Source organism: Heptranchias perlo, chromosome 10 (assembly GCF_035084215.1).
Source record: "Heptranchias perlo isolate sHepPer1 chromosome 10, sHepPer1.hap1, whole genome shotgun sequence".
Classification (NCBI taxonomy): domain Eukaryota; kingdom Metazoa; phylum Chordata; class Chondrichthyes; order Hexanchiformes; family Hexanchidae; genus Heptranchias; species Heptranchias perlo.
This window is the reverse complement of record NC_090334.1, coordinates 78,819,631-78,836,090: the sequence shown is the minus strand read 5'-3', so window position 1 is coordinate 78,836,090 and position 16,460 is coordinate 78,819,631. Positions and strand designations below refer to the sequence as shown.

At 45.3% G+C, this 16,460-nt stretch overlaps 1 protein-coding gene across 1 annotated transcript in view; it reads left to right on the top strand.

Moving 5' to 3' along the window:
- ttc7b (tetratricopeptide repeat domain 7B) overlaps positions 1-16,460 on the top strand; it is a 336,403-nt gene that overhangs the window by 27,271 nt on the left and 292,672 nt on the right. Inside the window, exon 3 of the mRNA XM_067992068.1 lies at positions 1,523-1,691. Within this exon, the coding sequence (XP_067848169.1) occupies positions 1,523-1,691 (169 nt within the window). The remainder of the gene's footprint in view (positions 1-1,522; positions 1,692-16,460) is intronic.

The following is a 16,460-nucleotide window of genomic DNA, read 5'->3' as shown; positions in this document are numbered from 1 at the left end:
TGGTTGGGGAGTCTTGGACAAGGGGACGTAGCCTAAAAATTAGAACCAGGACTTTCAGGAGTGAGGATAGGAAACACTTCTACACGCAGGGGGTGGTAGAAGTTTGGAACTCTCTTCCGCAAACCGCAGTTGATGCTAGATCATTTGTTAATTTTAAATCCGAGTTGGATAGATTTTTGTTGACCAAAGGTATTGCGGGATATGGGGCTAAGGCGGGTATATGGAGTTAGGTCACAGATCAGCCATGATCTGATTGAATGGCGAAACAGGCTTGAGGGGGTAAATGGCCTACTCCTGTTCCTATTACGTGGTGTAAACTGCCCTCATAAAACAGTGCCATTCTCATCCTTATGTTTAAATCCCTTCATGACCTTGTCTGCCCTTTGTCCATAACCTCCCCAAAACTCCATTCTTCCAACTTAGGCCTCTTGTGCATCCCCCCCCCGCCCCGCTCCCTTCAACCCCACCATTGCCTGTTCAGCTGTCTAGGCCCTAAGCTCTGGAATTACCTCCCTAAACCCCTCTGTGTCTCTACATCATTCTCCTCCTTTAAGACTCTCCTTAAAAGCCCCCCTCTTTGACCAAGCTTTTGGTCACCCTTCCTACTATCTCCTCTGGCTCGGCATCCACTTTTATCTGATTTCACTTCTGTGAAGCACCTTGAGATGTTTTTCGATGTTAAAAGCGCTATATAAATGCAAGTTGTCTGATTTATTGTGAGCAGAGCCACGGGAGACTCACGAGTCATAAATAAAAGTTTTGTGAGTGTCCATTACACCTCAGACTTCACACTTCAAAATGTCACAGGTATATAAGAAAGGTCATGCTCAGGTCAGCTACAGGCTATTTACTGTTGTTGAGATAAGTTTGAGATCACCCTGAAGCTGGAAATTTAAAAAAGACTTAAGAACATAAGAAATAGGAGCAGGACTAGGCCATACGGCCCCTCGAGCCTGCTGCACACTTGCATTTATATAGTGCCTTTCACAACCTCAGGACGTCCCAAAGCGCTTTACAGCCAACGAAGTACTTTTTAAAGTGCAGTCACTGTTGCGATGTAGGAAACACAGCAGCCAAATTGCACACAGCAAGATCCCACAAACAGCAATGAAATAAATGACCAGATAATCTGTTTTAGTTGTTGGTTGAGGGATAAATATCGGTCTGGTCACCGGGGAGAACTCCCCTGCTCGTCTTCGAATAGTGCCATGAGATTTTTTTACGTCCACCTGAGAGAGCAGACATGGCCTTGGTTTAACGTCTCCACCTTCCAATCTGCAAATGTGTCTCGCCTGCAGCAATTGAACTCTAATTGACCTGGGGTTTACAGGAATTGGATTTTGTGGCCCTAATGGGATAGGTCAACTTAAACACAGGTCCACCTAAGCAACTGAATAATGCACTGTGCATTACATGATGTAAATATTGCTGTCATTATAAAACAGTGACGTACTGTGAGCAGAGCCACAGAAGATCAGCTAGTGAGATGTTCACACACTGTTTGTATCTTGTTCTTTTTCAGCAAGACTTTGCGCAGGAAGCCAACTTGATTTTGGCCAAGTGTTATTACGTAGAAGGTGATCACACACGATCTCTCTCTCTCTATGCCAAGATGAGTCTGGACAACATGCAGTTGGTGGCAGTGCCTGTCTACAGGCTCAGAATGATCGCTGAATCCTATGCTACAAAAGGTGAGAACGATTCCCTTATTAGCCTCGAACTCCTTCCTGCTCCTGTGCTGTCAACTGAAAAAAAGAGTGCTGTTAGTTTACCTCCTGTGATGTTATGTTGTTTTGGCAGAGGGGGCTTCATCTTCAAAGTTATTCACTCCCTCAGGGGATTCTAGAAGTAAAGGGAATTAGGGGTTACGGGGAGCGGGCAGGAAATTGGACATGATTTTAGATTTGAGGTTAGGACCAGATCAGCCATGATCTTATTGAATGGCGGAGCAGGCTCGAGGGGCCGATTGGCCTACTCCTGCTCCTATTTCTTATGTTCTTATATGTTATTATTAACATAATTAGAAGCTCCCTTGATGACTTAGCTCGACCAGTATAGTACTGAGTCCTCCCTCCCCCTCCCATCATATTCAACAGAGAAAGAGTCAGAAAGAGAAGCAACCTGTATTGAGGGGGGTGACTGAGCATTCACCAGTCCAGTCTGAAGTTGCCCCCTCCCTTCCACCCACTGTTTGAAATGGATTTGCAGCCTCGAGATACATTCTTTAATTGACGCAGCACCAGAGGAGTTTAGCAGAGAGGGCACTCTCCTTCACTGGTTTCTGTCCTGTCGCTGCAATTGACATGTTAAAGAACAGTCAGTGAAATATCTGATACGAGTCTTATTTTATGTAAAAAGAAAGGGAAATACTTTGAACAATAAAATGCTTAAATACTTCCTTTCCTTTCCCTTTCAGTGCAAGGAGAGACTAGTGATACTGGGACTTTTTCCACCGGAGCATAGAAGGCTAAGAGGAGATTTAATAGAGGATTTCAAAATAATAAAGGGTTTTGATAGAGTAAATAAGAAGAGTTTCTCCTCTGGTTGGGGAGTCAGTGATGAGGGGTCATCAATTTAAAATCTTCACTGAGAGTGACGGGTTAGGAGAAATTACTTTACACAGAGGATTCCTGGAGTATGGTGCTTGAGGCAGAGACCATTGTATCTTTAAAGGAAAATTGGATAAATATTTGAAGTAGTGCATGTGGGGAGAGAGCGGGGCAGTGGGATTAGTTTTTGGGATTGATACAGAACTATGGGGAGAGAAGGGGGCAGTAGGGTTAGTCTTGGATTGCTTTAGTAAGAGCTGGCACGTACGCGATGGGCTGAAGATCTTCCTTCTCTGCTGTAAACTTCTATGATGTGTCAATACTGCAAAGAGAGCTCATGAGGAAAACATACCTGAAAACATAAAGCAGAACAGTAAAGCATCCTTTAAGTCTGTCTGGAGTAAACAAAGAGTGCAGAGAGGGTTTGGCCCACTACAAAAAGACAATAGGGATGTGGTATCTGAAGATAGAGATATTGCTGAAGTATTTAGCCATTTTATTTTTCAACAGTGTTCTTTAAGGAAATGGGTGGAAGAAATGGCAGAATTGGGGGTACAGTTTAAAGATGAATGTAGGCTGAAAAAATGTAAAATTTCAAGAGGATATATTTGGGAGGTTGTTACAGTTCACAGTCGATAAGGCTCCTGGCTCTGACAACTTTCATCCCAGGGTTCTGAAGGAATTGGCACAAACGATTACGAGTCCTCTTGAGGATATTTTTCAGCATTCACTGGACTCGGGTCAAATCCCAGAGGATTGTATAACAGCAAATGTGACTCCCATCTTCAAAACAAAAAGGGGTGAGCGATGAACCATCAAATTATAGACCTGTAAGCCTTACTTCCACTGGTGGGAAAGTGTTTGAAAATATCCTGAGGGATAATGTAAGGGAGCGCTTTGAGGGGCATGAGCTAATCTGAGACAGTCACCGTAGTTTTAGGATTGGAGAGTTCATGCTTGACTAGTTTATTGTATTTCTTTGAGGAGACGCTGGACCAGGTAGATAGGGAAGAAGCAGTGGATGTTATCTACCTGCAATTCAGGAAGGCATTCAACACTGACCCACATAATAGGCTACTACATAAGGTCCAAGCCCATGGGATAGATGGGAATGTATTAAACTAGTATGGCAATTGGTTGGCTGATAGACGAGAAGGAGCAGCAGTGGATGGGCAGGTATCTGGTTGGCAGCCAGTTACCAGTGGGGTGTCACAAGGTTCATTATTGGGGCCACTGTTTATAATTTTTAATAAATGATCTAGAGGAAGGAATTGTATCCAAAGTGTTCAGATTTGCAGATAATACCAAATTGGAAGTGGTGGAAAATGATGAATATCAATGTGCATAAATTGAAAAGGAAACTGTACTTGATCAGTCAGCAGATGCAATTTAATATAGGGAAAAGTCAGGTACTGAGATTTGGCAGAGGGAGGGTTGATGTAGACTAGGTGCTTGAGGTGTCAGATCAGGAGAGAGATTTTGGAGCTTAAGTGGGCAGGTCACTAAAACCATCAGCACAATGTTTCCAGGACGTGATATAGAATGACATAGAATTTACAGCGTAGAAACAGGCCATTTGGCCCAACAGGTCTGTGCTGGTGTTTATGCTCTACACGAGCCTCCTCCCAGCTTACTTCATCTCACCCTATTTTATCCTGTTAAAAAAGCAAACCAAATGTTGAGATGCGTAGCAAAGGGTACAACATAGAAATCCAGAGAGGTCATTCTAAAACTGTATTTGGCCCTGGTAAGACCTCATCTGCAGAATTGTGTGCAATTCTGGTCTCCCTATTTCAAAAAGGATATTCAGTTATTGAGGTGCTGCAGAAGAAGGCTCCGCGATGATCCTAGAACTTAAGGGAATGACTGACTACCCCAGCCCATTTCTCTCTTGAAAAGACAAGACTGAGAGGGGATATGATAGAAGAGTTTAAAATTATGAAAGATTTGGACAAATTGGCTTTTCTGTCATGTACAGAATTTAAGCACAAGGGGTCATATTTACAAATTAAGGACAACAACAGAAAATAGGAAATGCAGGAGGAACATTTTTAATAAAAGGGTGCTAAGTACGTGGAACAAATTACTGGCATGGATAGGGGAACAAGAAACCGCAATAAATTTCGAGAAGGAACTAGACAGGTTCTTGTTGACAAATAGGATTCAGTGTTGTTAGAAATGCATCAAGGGAATACTATGGATAGGTGGGCTAGATGGGCCGAAGGTCTTAGCCTGCCTGAAACTGTTACTGTGTTACTAATACTGGTGTGCTAAATATGTCTTGTAAAAACACTGCTAAGTGCAGATTCAAGAAGTATTTTTACTCGCTTCTAGTACTTTTTTTTTATTAGTTCATGGGATGTGGGCGTCGCTGGCGAGGCCAGCATTTATTGCCCATCCCTAATTGCCCTTGAGAAGATGGTGGTGAGCCGCCTTCTTGAACCGCTGCAGTCCGTGTGGTGAAGGTTCTCCCACAGTGCTGTTAGGTAGGGAGTTCCAGGATTTTGACCCAGCAATGATGAAGGAACGGCGATATATTTCCAAGTCGGGATGGTGTGTGACTTGAAGGGGAACGTGCAGGTGGTGTTGTTCCCATGTACCTGCTGCTCTTGTCCTTCTAGGTGGTAGAGGTCGCGGGTTTGGGAGGTGCTGTCGAAGAAGCCTTGGCAATTTGCTGCAGTGCATCCTGTGGATGGTACACACTGCAGCCACTGTGCACCGGTGGTGAAGGGAGTGAATGTTTAGGGTGGTGGATGGGGTGCCAATCAAGCGGGCTGCTTTGTCCTGGATGGTGTCGAGCTTCTTGAGTGTTGTTGGAGCTGCACTCGTCCAAGCAAGTGTAGAGTATTCCATCACACTCCTGACTTGTGCCTTGTAGATGGTGGAAAGGCTTTGGGGAGTCAGGAAGTGAGTCACTCGCTGCAGAATACCCAGCCTCTGACCTGCTCTTGTAGCCACAGTATTTATATGGCTGGTCCAGTTAAGTTTCTGGTCAATGGTGACCCCCAGGATGTTGATGGTGGGGGATTCGGCGATGGTAATGCCGTTGAATGTCAAGGGGAGGTGGTTAGACTCTCTGTTGTTTGAGATGATGTAGAGATGCCGGTGATGGACTGGGGTGGACAAATGTAAGGAGTCGTACAACACCAGGCTATAGTCCAACAGCTTTATTTGAAATCACAAGCTCTCGAAGCTTTGCTCCTTCGTCAGGTGAGTGCAGGGTTCCATAAAGGCACATCAAATATAGTCAGAGAACAATGCCTGGTGATTACAGATAATCTTTCCAATTGCCCGTTATCACACCTCGGCAGAGAGATAATCACAGCAATCAAAGGAGTGGATGGTGTTCAGACAGGGAAACATTACATCCAAGAATACTGAATACACAAGCGGTCAGATCACAGAGACAGAGACAGAGACAGAGACAGAGACAGACCAGTTGTATTAAAAACAGATAACTTTTTTTCGCTGGTGGGGTTACATGTAGCACGACATGAACCCAAGATCCCGGTTGAGGCTGTCCTCATGGGTGCGTAACTTGGCTATCAATTTCTGCTCGACGATTTTGCGTTGTCGTGTGTCTCGAAGGCCGCCTTGCAGAACGCTTACCCGAAGATCGGAGGCTGAATGTCCTTGACTGCTGAAGTGTTCCCCGACTGGGAGGGAACCCTCCTTTCTGGCGATTGTTGTGCGGTGTCCGTTCATCCGTTGTTGCAGTGTCTGCATGGTCTCACCAATGTACCATGCTCCGGGGCGTCCTTTCCTGCAACGTATGAGGTAGACAACGTTGGCCGAGTCACAGGAGTATGAACCATGTACCTGGTGGGTGGTGTTCTCTCGTGTGATGGTGGTATCTGTGTCGATGATCTGGCATGTCTTGCAGAGGTTGCCGTGGCAGTGTTGTGTGGTGTCGTGGACGCTGTTCTCCTGAAAGCTGGGTAATTTGCTGCGAATGATGGTCTGTTTGAGGTTAGGTGGCTGTTTGAAGGCGAGTAGTGGAGGCGTGGGGATGGCCTTAGAGAGGTGTTCGTTGTCATCGATGACATGTTGATGGCTGCGAAGAAGATGGCGTAGTTTCTCCACTCCGGGGACGTACTGGACGACGAAGGGTACTCTGTTGGTTGTGTCCCGTGTTTGTCTTCTGAGGAGGACAAACATGGGACACAACCTCCTCAGAAGATAAACACGGGACACAACCAACAGAGTACCCTTCGTCGTCCAGTACTTCCCCGGAGCGGAGAAACTACGCCATGTTCTTCGCAGCCATCAACATGTCATCGATGACGACGAACACCTCGCTAAGGCCATCCCCACGCCTCCACTACTCTCCTTCAAACAGCCACCTAACCTCAAACAGACCATCGTTCGCAGCAAATTACCCAGCTTTCAGGAGAACAGCGTCCACGACACCACACAACCCTGCCGCGGTAACCCCTGCAAGACATGCCAGATCATCGACACAGATACCACCATCACACGAGAGGACACCACCCACCAGGTACATGGTTCATACTCCTGTGACTCGGCCAACGTTGTCTACCTCATATGTTGCAGGAAAGGAGGCCCCGGAGCACGGTACATCGGTGAGACAACGGATGAACAGACACCGCGCAACAATCGCCAGACAGGAGGGCTCCCTCCCAGTCGGGGAACACTTCAGCAGTCAAGGACATTCAGCCTCCGATCTTCGGGTAAGCATTCTCCAAGGCGGCCTTCGAGACACACGACAGCGCAAAATCGTCGAGCAGAAATTGATAGCCAAGTTCTGCACCCATGAGGACAGCCTCAACCGGGATCTTGGGTTCATGTCGCGCTACATGTAACCCCACCAGCGAAAAAAAGTTACCTGTTTTTAATACAACTGGTCATTCTCTCTCTCTCTCTCTCTCTCTCTCTCTCTCTCTCTCTCTCTGTCTTTGTGATCTGACTGCTTGTGTATTCAGTATTCTTGGATGTAATGTTTCCCTGTCTGAACACCATCCACTCATAGAGTTATACGGCACGGATAGAGGCCCTTCGGCCCATCGTGTCCGCGCCGGCCATCAAGCCCTGTCTACTCTAATCCCATAAATTGCCTTTGATTGCTGTGATTATCTCTCTGCCGAGGTGTAATAACGGGCAGTTGGAAAGATTATCTGTAATCACCAGGCATTGTTCTCTGACTATATATGCTGTACCTTTATGGAACCCTGCATTCACCTGACGAAGGAGCAAAGCTCCAAAAGCTTGTGATTTCAAATAAAGCTGTTGGACTATAACCTGGTGTTGTACGACTCCTTATATTTGTTGGAAATGGTCATTGCCTGGCACTTGTCTGTCGTGAATATTACTTGCCACTTATGAGCCCAAGCCTGGATGTTGTCCAGATCTTGCTGCATGCGGGCTCGGACTGCTTCATTATTTGAGGGGTTGCGAATGGAACTGAACACTGTGCAATCATCAGCGAACATCCCCATTTCTGATCTTATGATGGAGGGAAGGTCATTGATGAAGCAGCTGAAGATGGTTGGGCCTAGGACACTGCCCTGAGGAACTCCTGCAGAAATGTCCTGGGTCTGAGAAGATTGGCCTCCAAGAACCAGTACTATCTTCCTTTGTGTTAGGTATGACTCCAGCCACTAGAGAGTTTTCCCCCTAATTCCCATGGACTTCAATTTTACTAGGGCTCCTTGGTGCCACACTTGGTCAAATGCTGCCTTGATGTCAAGGGCAGTCACTCTCACCTCACCTCTGGAATTTAGCTCTTTTGTCCATGTTTGGACCAAGGCTGTAATGAGGTCTGGAGCTGAGTGGTCCTGGTGGAACCCAAACTGAGCATCGGTGAGCGGGTTATTGGTGAGCAAGTGCCACTTGATAGCACTGTCGACGACACCTTCCATCACTTTGCTGATGATTGAGAGTAGACTGATGGGGCGGTAATTTGCTGGATTGGATTTGGACTTGGTGAACCATTCCCGAAATACTAACTTTGGCTGGCCTTAGGAGACTTGTGAAATGTACTTTAATAGCTGCATTTAATAGTAAGCGTATACAGTAAAGAATAATGGAGCAAGGGGAGTGATTACATAGCTTGAGGCTGAGGGGTTCTAATGTCATCTTAAAACGCAAAAGTGAATCTTGAGCAGTTTATACCTGTTATTGTCTGTCGGGATCTACCTTTGCCCTCTCAGTAGAATCATAGTATGCTACAGCACAGAAACAGGACATCTCTCCCATCAAATCTATGCTGGAATTTCTCCACGAGCCACCTGGTCAAATCCCACTCTCCTATTCACTCTCCACATCCTTCAATATTCTTTTTCAAACAGCTGTCTAATTCCCTTTTAAAACTATTTGTGATAACAGTCGCACAAAGAGATTTGAAAAGGAAAAACCTGCAAGCAGTGGAATTCTGAATTAAGAACAGAAATACACAGTGGGTCAGTCGGCTTTTTGAAAGAGAAAAGATGCGTTTGTGTTTTGGGTGGGATCTGATGAAAAGACCCACCCAAAAGATAAACCTGTCTCTCTTTTTATCCTTTCACATGTACACAGACCTGTTGTGCATTTCTATAATTTTCTGTCTTATCACAGAAGAGATTTAATCAAAGAAATAGATAGAAGTAAGTTACAACATGGAAACAGGCCATTCGGCCCAACCAGTCCATGTCAGTGTTTACCCTCCTCGTGAGCGAATAGTCCTAATCACATTTACCCACTCTGTTCCGATATCCCTTTGACCCCTTTTCCTTCATCCACCTATCCAATCTAATCTTGAATATTGACATAGTTTCTGCCTCAATCACTAACCCTGGAAGTGAATTCCACAGCTTCACAACTCTCTGTGAAGAAGTTTCTCCTGCCCTCTGTTCTAAATCTCTTACATTTAATCTTGTTTCTATGGCCCCCTTGTTCTTTCCTCAACTACTGGAATCAGCCTGTTTCTACCTACCCTGTCCCATCTTTTCATAATTTCAATCCATCTTTACCATCTTGCCCCATAATCTGCATTGTTCTAATGAAAAAAAACTCCCATTTTTCAAGTCGCCTTTCATATTTCCTCATACCAGGCAGCATCCTAGTGAATCTGTGCTGTATCTTTTCTAAAGCCTCTATATTCTTCCTATAGATTGGATCCCAATACTACATAGTATTCTAACTGAGATCTTATTACGGGTTTATATAAACTCATCGTTACCTCTTGGCTTTTTTATTCTATACCTCTTGTGATAAAACCTGGAATTCCATTAGTTTTTTTTTACAGCCATATCAAACTCAGTTTCTGCCTTTAATGTCCTGTGAACCTGCACCCCCAAATCCCTGTGCTCTTCCACAGCCCCGAGCCTGATATGATCATTGTGGGACAATTGAGAGTTGATTACTAGAACGTTCCATGCCAAATATTTGCTCTAAACATTTTAAATGCGAGTGTTCTCTTTGAATTTCTGTTGAAAAAATGTTTACTTTATTTACTGTGCAAATAGACTCGGAGGATGCTGCTTTCTTGTCTTGGAGAACGGCCAGTTGAACCGTTTGAGGGCAGTCTGTCTAGGTTCAAGGTCAGCTATAAATCACAGCATCTGTCAGACGAAAAGATGACTCTAAAATAGCCTCTTTGCCAGCCTTTACTTTACAATGAGCCATATCTCCGTGTTGTAGCCCCAATCCTGAACAGTAGGGATTTTCATGACCGTGAGGAATTGCTGATGGATTATTTTTGTTTGGAGGGGGGGGGGTGGTGGTGAGGGAAGATTTACATTTATTACCCAGAGGGAGTAAAATCTCCTTAGGTACGGGGTTGGGGGTGGATGGAGGTGAATCTGCAAGATCCTTTTAAGTGCAGTTGGACAATGTTCCATTTAGAATCATAGGATCATATAGCACAGAAAGAGGAGATTCGGCCTATCGTACCTGTGCCTGTTCTTTGAAATAGCTATCCAGTTAGTCCCACTCCTCCTACTCTTTCCCCATAGGCCTGCTAGTTTTTCCTTTTCAAGTATATATCCCATTCCCTTTTGAAAGTTACCATTGAATCTGCTTCAACCGCCCCTTCAGGCAGTGCATTCTAGATCATAACTCGCTGCGTGAAAAAAAATTCTCCTCATCTCCCCTGTGGTTCTTTTGCCAATTTCTCCACATTATTTTCTTGTTAACTCATATAAGTCCCATGAAGAGAGTAGAAATGCTGGCAGGAGGTCTGGTAAGGTATCACACAGTCCAGGGCAGTAGGGTGCCTCGAGTAGGGATTTGTGGGCTGGGGTTGTTCAGAAGTAATGAGCCTCTCCGCCTCTCTCTCCTCCTTTAAAAAGCTCCTTAAAACCTACCTCTTTGACCAAGCTTTTGGTCACCTGTCCTAATATCTCTATATGTGGCTAGGTAGCAAATTTTGTTTGATAATGCTCCTGTGAAGTGCCTTGGGACATTTTACTACGTGCACGGCGCTATATAAATGCAAGTGGTTGTTGTTGTTGAGAACAAACTCTTTACCAAGGACTGGGAGTGGATTTCGGCTCAAATTTCACTTCAGTTTTCATTCAAAACTTCAATGTTTGCCTCTTGTCTGGTACTGGAAGACTGGGTGCTGAAGTGGGTTAGCACTGGCCTTTCACCTCTGGGGCCTGGGTTCAAATCCTCCTTTGTGCACTGGCTGTGTAAAGTGAGTCTGATCAGTCTTACTTCACAAAGTTCCTGGCGGCTACGGGCCTACAACAAGAAACTGCATCATTTTACACCAGTTAGCAATCTCGAAGACCAGAGGTTGCCTGGTGTTGGTAATGGAACGGTGTCACAGAGGTGCAGTAGCAGGTACTGCTCTGAGGTTGGGGCTGAGGCACACTGTTGGGGTCAGCCAAAGAGTATCTAACCTGAGCCGTATCTACTGACCTGTCTGTACTTGATGCTGACAATGGAGGCCTGAAAGTGCAAAGTGTTTCATTCCTCAGCACTCACATCTCCCATGTATATAAATGAAAGTTGCAGCTCACGTGCATTGCTGTTTGTGATCTTATAAAAGTTGTTGGGTGTGAGTGGGAAGAATGGGAGGCATTTTATTTATGCATTGTTTCCGAAAATGTTCGTTGAGAGTGAGGTCTGTTACTGCAGTTATGCTTTCTGTCCAGATGGGGGCGTCTGAGTACACACGACTGCAACTCATTGCTCTTGGAATCATCTTCAGGGGCAGGTTCACTGTTCGTTGCACAGGCTGATTATGGTTTTCCATTCCGTGTGTGTGTGCCCATGCTTATGCATGCAAAACCTACCCTGCAATTAACATTAATTAATCTGTCTTCTTTGCTTGTATGTCTTTTTTAAATCAGATTAGAAAAGAAAAGGGATAACAGAGACCTCCAGCCTACAGACCAGAACTGGTCAGCACATTACTGAGGGTGTAAGTGGTTATGGTACTGGAGTAGCAACCCGTGGCAAGTTGTGAAATTTAATCTGTGGGCTTGCAAAACAAAAATAACCATGAAAGCTGCTTGATTGTTCGCTAATGTCTTTCAGGGAAGGGAACCTGACACCCTTCCCCTGGCCGACGTGTGACTTCAGCCCCACAATTACATGGTTGACTCTTAATGCTCTTTGAATTGGCCCACTACCTCTGGGCAATTAGGAATGGTTATAAATGGGGCCTTGCCAGCATTACCCACACCCTAGAATCAATAAATATGTCACACATAGTCAAGCAGTGGCGATAGTATATTAATTGCATCTTTTCCAGGGCTTCTTGGCTGGAATTGCTGGAGATCTCTGTGAGGCGAGGCCAATGGTATAAATAATTTACAAACTAATTCCCAGTGCAGAATCTGTTTAGAAATCATTGCATCTGTAATATTTTCACTCCTGACACAGTAATGGGAAAAAACCCCACTGACAATACTGCTGTAGCTTCCTTCTTTTCACATAGAATTTACAGCACAGAAACAGGCCACACGACCCACCTGGTCTATGCTGGTGTTGATGCTCCTGACAAGCATCCTCCCTCCCTATTTCATTTAACTCTATCAGCGTAACCTTCTTTTCCCTTCTCCCTCGTGTCTTTATCTAACTTCCCCTTAAATGCATCTATGCTAGTCGCCTTAACTACTCCTTGTGATAGCGTGCTCCACATTCTAACCACTCTCTATATTTATGGCCCCTAGTTCTGGTCTCCCTCACAAGTGGAAACATTTTCTCTGCATCTACCCTATCAAACTTTTTCATAATCCTAATGACCTCTATCAGGTCACTCCTTTTAATGGAAGAGAAGATCCCCATGGAGATGTTTAACTCACGCTTCCACAGCAGTTTTTATTACAGTACAGTAACATTGGGAGCATGTTACGGCTGGGAATTCATAAATACTGTTCATGACTACCTGCTTGTTCCTTATACTGCACATTGTCACTTGTTTTACATTTCAATTTAATCCGCAGAGCTTTCAGCCACCCTGTACTCTGGAACATTTTTTCCAAAAAACCCCCTGCTTGCTATTTCTCTCCCCACTTTCAAAAGCTTCCCCATGAAATTCCCTCTCCCTCCCCCCCCCCCCCCCCCCCCCCCCATGAATTTGCTGATTTTCCCCACCCCTCCCTCAATGTTAATCACTTTAGGATGTTTTCCTGTGCCCGAGAAACGCTATAGAAATGTAATTGGTTAGAGTGTCTTGTTGAAGAGCCCTGGTGTCTTGATTGTGAGGAGTGGTGTTCATGTATGGAATTGTTTAAGTGAGTTTAAACCATCTATCGAGTGAAAATTTACTTCACGTGCCTTCACTGCGTTAGAATCTACTCCTGATAATTCAGCCCTTTTTTTGTACAAAAATAATTCAACAAACCAGTAATTCGAATTAATTAAAATGGTGACACCAATAAATGTGTAAAAAAATTCGGATGGACTGACTTCAAATTAAGAGCAGACTGTATGTATTTTTATTTTAGATAATTGTAGGGTATACATGACACAGTGCAACATATCAGCTGATGCACTTCTGTCTTACATTGCCTCCGACACTAAGCTACAGTGTAACACTGCTAGTCAAAACTGTGCTATGTAACTACAAATATTATTATACTGTACATTGCAGACATTTGCAGTAACAAACAGGCATTATTTCAAACATGTTCGTTCAGTACTTCACTATCCTGACATGAAGAAATCTGAATTTCTTTTTCCAAGGGCAAAGCAAACACCTGACAGGTTGTGTGAGTTGTAACTTTAGCTCTTGAAGTATACTGTTAACACACTGTCATGGCTGAGTCGTCGCTGCTGTTGATGGCAGCTCGCTTCAAACAGATCTGGTGCATATTTTTTGGATCGTATGCAGGGAGTCCAGCCCTAGCACTGGTTTGCCAAGTGATGTTTCTGTGACTCAGCTGCTGCTACTGTCTACTTCTGCAGTGACTTATGTAGTGGGAGCGAGCCTTAAAGATCCAAATAACGGTCTGATCCCGGGGCTGTGAAATTGAGCTTGAGTTCTTCTCTCTAGAAAAGAGAAGGCTGAGGGGTGACCTAACAGAGATCTTTAAGATTATGAAAGGTTTGATAGGTTAGACGTAGAGAAAATGTTTCCGCTTGTGGGGGAGATCAGAACTAGGGGCCATAAATATAAGATAGTCACTAATAAATCCAATAGGGAATTCAGGAGAAACTTCTTTACCCAGAGAGTGGTGAGAATGTGGAACTCGCTACTACAAGGAGCAGTTGAGGCGAATACCTTGGATGCATTTAAGGGGAAGCTAGATAAGTACACAAGGGAGAAAGGAATAGAGGGTTATGCTGATAGTTTAGATGAAGCGGGACGGGAGGAGCTTTGTGGAGTATTAACACCGGCATAGACCTGTTGGGCCGATTGGCCTGTTTCTGTGCTGTAAATTTCTATGTAATTCTTATTACCTCATTTATATCTTACAGCCAGTGTGAAAAGCAGCTCTGCCTGCTGCTGGTTTTGGCCCCTTGCTGGTAAAATGGCCCTGTTTCCACTTGGTGGGTAGGTGAAGGAAGAGAGACACAGTTTCTCCTGATGTAGTCATGATGTGGAGATGCCGGTGATGGACTGGGGTTGACAATTGTAAACAATTTTACAACACCAAGTTATAGTCCAGCAATTTTATTTTAAATTCACAAGCTTTCGGAGATTTTCTCCTTCCTCAGGCAAATGTTTCAAGAGCTCCTTGAAGCCTACGCATTTATACATATTGAACAATACATGGTGTTTACAGACTGCCCCTGCAACTGCCCGTTGCCAAGGCAATCACCGTGTTCAGACAGAGAGGTGTTACCTGCAGAACCCCCGAATACACATTCAACAAAAAAACAAACAGGGAAAAAAAACAGAGAAAAAAAAAACACAGAGAGAGGCAGAAACATCCGGAAGGCAGAGAGAGCCAGCAAATGACCCATTATATTAAAAACAGATAACATTTGTTCGCTGGTGGGGTAACGTGTAGCGTGACATGAACCCAAGATCCCGGTTGAGGCCGTCCTCATGGGTGCGGAACTTGGCTATCAATTTCTGCTCGACGATTTTGCGTTGTCGTGTGTCTCGAAGGCCGCCTTGGAGTACGCTTACCCGAAGGTCGGTGGATGAATGTCCATGACTGCTGAAGTGTTCCCCGACTGGGAGGGAACCCTCCTGTTTGGCGATTGTTGCGCGGTGTCCGTTCATCCGTTGTCGCAGCGTCTGCATGGTCTCGCCAATGTACCATGCTCTGGGGCATCCTTTCCTGCAACGTATGAGGTAGACAACGTTGGCCGAGTCACAGGAGTATGAACCATGCACCTGGTGGGTGGTGTCATCTCGTGTGATGGTGGTATCTGTGTCGATGATCTGGCATGTCTTGCAGAGGTTACCGTGGCAGGGTTGTGTGGCGTCGTGGACGCTGTTCTCTTGAAAGCTAGGTAGTTTGCTGCGAACGATGGTCTGTTTGAGGTTGGGTGGCTGTTTAAAGGCGAGTAGTGGAGGTGTGGGGATGGCCATAGCGAGGTGTTTGTCCTCATTGATGACATGTTGAAGGCTGCGGAGAACATGGCGTAGTTTCTCCGCTCCGGGGAAGTACTGGACGACAAAGGGTACTCTGTTGGTTGCGTCCCGTGTTAGTCTCCTGAGGAGGTCTATGCGATTTTTTGCTGTGGCCCGTCGGAACTGTCGATCGATGAGTCGAGCGTCATATCCCGTTCTTACTAGGGCGTCTTTCAGCGTCTGTAGGTGTCCATCGCGTTCCTCCTCGTCTGAGCAGACCCTGTGTATTCGCAGGGCCTGTCCATAGGGGATGGCCTCTTTGACGTGGTTAGGGTGGAAGCTGGAAAAGTGGAGCATCGTGAGGTTGTCCGTGGGCTTGCGGTAGAGTGAGGTGCTGAGGTGCCCGTCTTTGATGGAGATTCGTGTGTCCAAGAAAGAAACTGATTCTGAGGAGTAGTCCATGGTGAGCTTGATGGTGGGATGGAACTTGTTGATGTTATCGTGTAGTCTCTTTAGTGATTCCTTGCCGTGGGTCCATAGAAAGAAAATGTCGTCGATGTATCTGGTGTATAGTGTTGGTTGGAGGTCTTGTGCAGTGAAGAAGTCCTGCTCGAACTTGTGCATGAAAATGTTGGCGTATTGGGGTGCGAATTTGGTCCCCATGGCTGTTCCGTGTGTTTGGGTAAAGAACTGGTTATCGAAGGTGAAGACATTGTGATCCAGGATGAAGCGGATGAGTTGTAGGATGGCTTCCGGAGATTGGCTGTTGTTGGTGTTGAGTATTGATGCTGTCGCAGCGATGCCGTCATCGTGGGGGATACTGGTGTATAGTGCCGAGACGTCCATCGTGGTGAGAAGTGTTCCTGGTTCAACTGGTCCGTGGGTACTGAGTTTTTGTAGGAAGTCTGTAGTGTCACGACAGAAGCTGGGGGTTCCCTGTACGATGGGTTTCAGGATGCCCTCGATGTATCCAGAGAGGTTCTCACACAGGG